Source organism: Salvelinus fontinalis, chromosome 41 (assembly GCF_029448725.1).
Source record: "Salvelinus fontinalis isolate EN_2023a chromosome 41, ASM2944872v1, whole genome shotgun sequence".
In the NCBI taxonomy this organism is placed as follows: Eukaryota; Metazoa; Chordata; class Actinopteri; order Salmoniformes; family Salmonidae; genus Salvelinus; species Salvelinus fontinalis.
The window spans coordinates 9,044,691-9,052,304 of NC_074705.1; the positions used below are offsets into that span (position 1 = coordinate 9,044,691).

At 42.3% G+C, this 7,614-nt stretch overlaps 1 protein-coding gene across 1 annotated transcript; it reads right to left on the bottom strand.

Moving 5' to 3' along the window:
- Positions 1-2,586: 2,586 nt before the first annotated feature.
- cldn11a (claudin 11a) lies at positions 2,587-6,528 on the bottom strand. Its single transcript, XM_055908700.1, has 3 exons — positions 5,895-6,528; positions 4,998-5,162; positions 2,587-3,320 (listed from the first exon to the last, which is right to left on the bottom strand). Exons 1-3 carry the CDS (start codon positions 6,118-6,120, stop codon positions 3,055-3,057), a joined length of 657 nt encoding a protein of 218 aa, XP_055764675.1. The 5' UTR covers positions 6,121-6,528; the 3' UTR covers positions 2,587-3,054.
- Positions 6,529-7,614: the final 1,086 nt, after the last annotated feature.

The window sequence follows — 7,614 nt, forward strand, 5'->3', positions numbered from 1 at the left end:
AGAAGTCAGCGTGTTGTTGTGATTCTGGGTGGCCAGATTCTTCCATGGGGCAGAAGTCAGCGTGTTGTTGTGATTCTGGATGGTCAGATTCTGTCATGGGACAGAAGTCAGCGTGTTGTTGTGATTCTGGATGGACAGATTCTTCCATGGGGCAGAAGTCAGCGTGTTGTTGTGATTCTGGATGGCCAGATTCTTCCATGGGACAGAAGTCAGCGTGTTGTTGTGATTCTGGATGGACAGATTCTTCCATGGGACAGAAGTCAGCGTGTTGTTGTGATTCTGGGTGGCCAGATTCTTCCATGGGACGGAAGTCAGCGTGTTGTTGTGATTCTGGATGGACAGATTCTTCCATGGGACAGAAGTCAGCGTGTTGTTGTGATTCTGGGTGGCCAGATTCTTCCATGGGGCAGAAGTCAGCGTGTTGTTGTGATTCTGGGTGGCCAGATTCTTCCATGGGACAGAAGTCAGCGTGTTGTGTGATTCTGGGTGGCCAGATTCTTCCATGGGACAGAAGTCAGCGTGTTGTTGTGATTCTGGATGGACAGATTCTTCCATGGGACAGAAGTCAGCGTGTTGTTGTGATTCTGGATGGCCAGATTGCTAGCAAGAATGACAAGAAACTGCCATGTAAAGAAATTGTAAGTAGCTCGTTTCATCTTGTTCTTGATACCATGTCTTGTTTTGAGGTGTTTTGGCTGTCACGTCTATGCTAAGATGGCTAAGGTTCGCTAACTAGCTAACCAACAACTGTAGCGATGTACACAGGAAGTGCTCATTGTGTACATGTATGCTTTCAATAAACATGGCAGACAAAATATAGTTCACATGTTGTCAACAATCTAAGCCAACCCAATCTGTTTTGCTCCATAGTTCTGCACAGGTCAGTTTTGTTGCTAAACAACCACCTCAATCGGAAATGACCTTTAAATTGAAATTGCGCTAAAATGCTGAACTTGTGCGATACGGATTGAATCGAGCCCTAGGTTTCATACGGTCTTGCATGTGTTTGATTTGTTTGGCCATGTTAGGCCAACCCTATCACTAACCGTTCCATCAGGCGGAAGAAATTGACTTGGCAGTGTATGAGAGAGGGGCTACATTGCCGTTTGATCGGTTTGTCATCGTATAATAAAACGATGTAAAAACATATTTCCTTACCACATTACTGCTGGAACACAGGTAGGTACCCACATAATGCTCATTGTATAATCAACAATAAGAAACATTCAAGACATGGTATTTATCAAAAAACTAAAAATCATGACATTGTTTATTAAAAAAGGTACGCTTTATTTTCTATAAAATGCACTGATAGGTGTACAGTACTTTCCATCCACAGTTATCCTTCATTGCAGATCGAAGAACCCTAATCCTAACCCTAGCATTCATTGTAGAATAAAGAACCCTGACCCTAGCCTTCATTGTAGAATAAAGAACCCTGACCCTAGCCTTCATTGTAGAATAAAGAGCTCTAACCCTAGTCTTCATTGTAAAATAAAGAACCCTGACCCTAGCCTTCATTGTAAAATAAAGAACCCTAATCATAGCCTTCATTGTAAAATAAAGAACCCTAACCCTAGCCTTCATTGTAAAATAAAGAACCCTAATCATAGCCTTCATTGTAAAATAAAGAACCCTAACCCTAGCCTTCATTGTAAAATAAAGAACCCTAACCCTAGCCTTCATTGTAGAATTAAGAACCCTAACCCTAGTCTTCATTGTAAAATAAAGAACCCTGACCCTAGCCTTCATTGTAAAATAAAGAACCCTAATCATAGCCTTCATTGTAAAATAAAGAACCCTAACCCTAGCCTTCATTGTAAAATAAAGAACCCTAACCCTAGCCTTCATTGTAAAATAAAGAACCCTAATCATAGCCTTCATTGTAAAATAAAGAACCCTGACCCTAGCCTTCATTGTAAAATAAAGAACCCTAATCATAGCCTTCATTGTAAAATAAAGAACCCTAACCCTAGCCTTCATTGTAAAATAAAGAACCCTAACCCTAGCCTTCATTGTAAAATAAAGAACCCTAACCCTAGTCTTCATTGTAGAATAAAGAACCCTAACCCTAGTCTTCATTGTAGAATAAAGAACCCTAACCCTAGTCTTCATTGTAAAATAAAGAACCCTGACCCTAGCCTTCATTGTAAAATAAAGAACCCTAACCCTAGTCTTCATTGTAGAATAAAGAACCCTAACCCTAGTCTTCATTGTAAAATAAAGAACCCTAATCATAGCCTTCATTGTAAAATAAAGAACCCTAATCCTAACCCTAGCATTCATTGTAAAATAAAGAACCCTAACCCTAGCCTTCATTGTAAAATAAAGAACCCTAATCATAGCCTTCATTGTAAAATAAAGAACCCTAAACCTAACCCTAGCATTCATTGTAAAATAAAGAATCCTAACCCTAGCCTTCATTGTAAAATAAAGAACCCTAACCCTAGCCTTCATTGTAAAATAAAGAACCCTAATCCTAACCCTAGCCTTCATTGTAAAATAAAGAACCCTAAACCTAGCCTTCATTGTAAAATAAAGAACCCTAATCCTAACCCTAGCCTTCATTGTAAAATAAAGAACCCTAACCCTAGCTTTCATTGTAAAATAGAGAACCCTAACCCTAGCGTTCATTGTAAAATAAAGAACCCTAACCCTAGCCTTCATTGTAAAATAAAGAACCCTAACCCTAGCCTTCATTGTAAAATAAAGAACCCTAATCATAGCCTTCATTGTAAAATAAAGAACCCTAATCCTAACCCTAGCCTTCATTGTAAAATAAAGAACCCTAACCCTAGCCTTCATTGTAAAATAAAGAACCCTAATCCTAACACTAGCCTTCATTGTAAAATAAAGAACCCTAAACCTAGCCTTCATTGTAGAACAAAGAAATGAAAATAAGTCCTTCATCAGAGCAGGGTTGTCCTGTCAGGACCCCTTGGTTTCTCTTCAGGCACCAGGTTAGATGCCACTCTGAGTTACTCAACACTGTTGTGTGTCTGTGTGTGTGTGTGCATGTGTATGTGTGTGTGCATGCATGTACTTCATGTGTGTCTAAACATGGGCACTCTTGGAGTGGTTAGTGGAGGGTGGAACAGGGTTGCCAGGCCCCTGTCCTTTGGAGTAGTAGAACCTGTTGTTGTCATGGTGATTGTAGGTTTGGGACGGTTCAGTAGAACAGCAGGTGATCATGGCCCCTCCCAGGAGACAGAAGGCCGTGCCCACCCAGCCAGCGTACAGGCTGAACCCAAACGACATGAGTCCCTGGTCCTGGTGGGCTCCGATAGGAAACCATACTGTGGACACCCCCCCACACAGAGCTATACAGGAAGGAGAGATTTAGATTAACGGACACATTTAATACACATAGAAGTTTCTACTTTCTCCGTCTACACCTGTTGTATTTGGCGCATGTGACAAATAAAATTAGATTTTGATTTGATTATAAACACCCGCATGTATACTGAACAAAAATATAAACGCAACATGCAACCATTTTACTCAGTTACAGTTCATATAAGGAAATCAGTCAATTGAAATAAATTAATTAGGCCTTAATCTATGGATTTCACATGACTGGGCAGGGGTGCAGCCATGGGTGGGCCTGGTGGGGCATAGGCCCGCCCACTTGGGAGCCAGGGCCAGCCAATCAAAATGAGTTTTTCCCCACAAAAAGGCTATATTACAAGCAGAAATACTCCTCGGTTTCATCAGCTGTCCGGGAGGCTGGTCTCAGACCATCCCGCAGGTGAAGAAGCCCGATGTGGAGGTCCTGGGCTGATGCGGTTACATGTGGTCTTTAGTTGTGAGGCCGGTTGGATGTACTGCCAAATTTTATAAAACGACGTTGGAGGCGGCTGATATGGTAGAGAAATTAACATTCAATTCTCTGGCAACAGTGGTGGACATTCCTGCAGTCAGCATGCCAATTGCACGCTCCCTCACAACTTGAGACATCTGTGGCATTGTTATGCTGACAAATCTGCACATTTTAGAGTGGCCTTTTATTGTCCCCAGCACAAGGTGCACCTGTGTAATGATCATGCTGTTTAATCAGCTTCTTGACATGCCACACCTGTCAGGTGGATGGATTATCTTTGCAAAAGAGAAATGCTCACTAACAGGGATGTAAACACATTTGTGTACAAAATATTAGAGAAATAAGCTTTTTGTACATTCGGAGCATGTCTGGGATCTTTTATTTCAGCTCATGAAACATGAGACCAACACTTTACATGTTGTGTTTATATTTTTGTACAGTATACAGTATCATTTATAAGTAAATATAGTACTTACAGTAGTATATACAACATTGTACACGCACACACACACACACACACACACACACACACACACACACACACACACACACACACACACACACACACACACACACACACACACACACACACACACACACACACATTCGATGGACATCATGTGGAACAGGGTGTTGGAAAACTGGACAGTGAAAAGCAGATCAAACACATTTTATATTGTGTCAAACAACAAATGGGAAAAAAAATTCCAGCAGGAGGGAACCGGTTGAGGACGAGGTGGGTGGGGAGGAATGGTGGTCTGGGTGATGGGTTGAACTGTAGGGAATTGTGTGTATGCATGTGTGGGTGTGTGTCTGTGGGAGTTAGGGGAGGGAGGAAGGGGAGAGACGGATGGCTGGGAGGGGTGAAAGGGAGGGCTGGGAGGGGTGAGAGGAAGGGAGGATGGGGGGGTCAAGGTTAGGCCTGGGGCTGGGGTTGTTATAAGTATGACCGTATGTTGTAATGTGTGTGCAAACATCTGTCTCTGTGCTCAAGTGTGCATGTGCGTCTGTCTGACTGTCCATGTGTGTGTGTCCATGTGTGTGTGTTTGTGTGCGTGTCTGTCTGTCTGTCTGTCTGTCTGTCTGTCTGTCTGTCTGTCTGTGTCTGTCCGTGTGTGTGTGCGTGTGTGTCTGTCTGTCTGACCGTGTGTGTGTGTGCGTGTGTGTCCAGACTTACCCACTAGCAGTATGAGAACTCCCCCAAGTAGAGATCGTTTGTTCTTGGCTGACTGAGGCTCGTCCCCCAGAGAGATGCAGGGCATGGCTGTTAGGACCATCCCCACTGCAGGCAGCCCCAGGAGGGATCCAGTTATCATCAATGCCCTCGACGTCTGGATGTATGCTGTACACAGACACACAGAGACAGAGAGATAAATGGTATGGCCTGAAATGTGCCATAGTAATCTTGGTTGATTCCAATAGGAAAGATATCCAGGCCTTGAGTTTGAGACTAGCTATTGTAGACTATCGGTTTAGGCTTAGGACAAACAACACCCTTTAGCTGTGAAATATTCCCGATATATCATAACCTCATGGTCAGAGTCCACAGCCACAGAGACACAGCAGTCTGCACAGCCCTGTTATTTCTTATTTATTAACCTCAATATAGCAATAGCATCTATCTATAGTAGAGTACAGTATAGTGGTGTATAGTAGAGTGTAGTATAATATACCACGGTATTGCGGAGTATAATAGAGTACAGTGGAGTATAGTGGAGTATAGTAGAGTGTAGTAATATTTAGTAGAATAGAGTATATTATAATAGAGTATAGTATATAAAGGTTTATTAGAGCATGGTACAATGCAGTACAGTGTAGTGTAGAATTGTAGAGTGTAGTATTTTATAGCATAGTATAGCCGAGTATAGTATGGTGGAGTATAGTAGAGCATAGTAGATTGTGGTGCAATATAGTATAATAGATTATAGTATATTGGAGTAGAGTATAGTATAATATTATATAGTATAAATAGTAATGTTCTATTACCTTTATTATAGTAGTATTATGTATTACTGTATAGTATATTATAGTAGAGTGTAGTATAGTATAATACGGTAGAGTAATGTTCTATTACCCGGTAGGTCCAATATCTGTGTCAGTGATATACAGTGATAGAGGGCGGTTGATATGACACATTCAGCCCACAGGCCCTTGGCTCCTAACTCGTCCATCTTCTTGCAGGTGTTCATGCCGTATTTACACGTCACTACCCAGTCGTTGGTGGCTGTGGCGATAAGGATCCCGACCCACCCGATACAACTCATCACAAAACCGCTGAGCTGGAGACAGCTGTTCGCCATGGCAATGAGAAGTAGGGTAGTCCTAGGTTAGAATAGTCTTCAAAAACTATTTCTAAAAACGTAAAATGGTCCAGGCAGTCAGAGTGACTCAAGACGGTGAATTGGACAGTCCACAGCCCAAATAGTCCAAAAACGACACGTTGAAGCTTGTGTGAAAGTAGACTCGCTTGCCAGACTCACAACGCCTGTGGGACTATTGTGAAAGGAATTGTTATGATTACAAAATAGTCCTGTGTTGTACAAACTCTGGAGAAAACTGTAAAACAGAAGAAAATGATGCCAAATGCTGTGTGAGTTTTCGATTAGAATATTCCTCAAGAAGTAATCCTAGAACTGTGTGTTGTCTCTCCTTGGCCTGTTGTGTAGTCCTGTCAGTTTGGAGAGTCTCCACTTCTAAAGAGAAGCTTCAGCACTTTTCCATTAATTTTATGGTAGAGAAAGGTCTGAAAAAACTACCTGGAAACTTCTAACCAATCGGAGGGATGGAGAGAAATATTTTAAAAAAAATCTCTCTCTCTCGCTCTCGCTCTCTCTCTCTCTCTCTTTCTTTCTCTTTTTCTCTCTCTCTCTCTCTCTCAAAATGATTTGTAAAGTGTTACTGCCCTCTCCTGGCCATTGAACATCACGTCAGTTCCAGGTATGTCCACCGGAGGGCGACCTAGTGCTGCCTCTGGTACTTCAGGCATGAGGAAGGTACAACTTATTGGTCCCCATGTTCAGCTACCTTTATAGGCTTCTGCTCAGGAGTCTGAAGGGACTTCATCAGAATGACTCATTCATTTAATGGAGTAGTCATCCCCCCGGGGAGTTAGGGAGACAGAGACAGGAAGGGGGAGAAGAAGGAGAGAGAGGGGCAGGAAGAAGTAGGAGAAGAGAGATGAAGATAGAGAATGATGATGTAGTATGAGCAAGGCATCATGGGAATGGGAATATTATGGTAATGAGGATGATCAGAATGCCAGGATGACAGTGAAGGATGATGGGATTTCAGCTCTCCTGGTGTGCGTGTGTGCGTGTGTGTGCATGTGTGTGCGGTCTCTAAATTAGAGAGCGGAGGAGAAGGAGCGTAACGAAGTGACTCAGTCTTTCACTATGACAGCTCTGTCACTACAGCAGAGTGGCTGTCATCAGGAGGGCTGCATTCTAGCAACACAGTCATTATGAAATGAAACATTACTGAAACTTAGGTGTGAAGGACAAGTAAGACATCCGTTAAATACTGTGAGTATTGAAATGTGCTGTGTATTATAACTTGGCCAATGGTATGTGTCTGTATTTTTCCTATTTACATATTCACCTTTTAAGGCTTGGAATCTACAGGTGTGGGTGTCGTTAGAGTTGTGGCTTATCAGAAGAGGAGCCTCGTAACGTTTCACTTGAGTCACCTTGACCTCGATGACATTAGGCTTACTATGAATTAAATGACCAGGTTTTTCCCTTCACAATTGGACTGTTTCTTGAACTGTTACCTTTCAAGGGCAGAAGCCAGAGGAG

Bases quoted from the DNA above. Each gene is read 5' to 3' on its own strand.
- cldn11a (XM_055908700.1), bottom strand. From the start codon at position 6,120: ATGGCGAACAGCTGTCTCCAGCTCAGCGGTTTTGTGATGAGTTGTATC. The intron at 5,163-5,894 runs GTAATAGAACAT...GTCTGTGTACAG, and splicing joins ACAGATATTGGACCTACCGG to CATACATCCAGACGTCGAGG. The intron at 3,321-4,997 runs GTAAGTCTGGAC...CTTCCTGTATAG, and splicing joins AGTTCTCATACTGCTAGTGG to CTCTGTGTGGGGGGGTGTCC.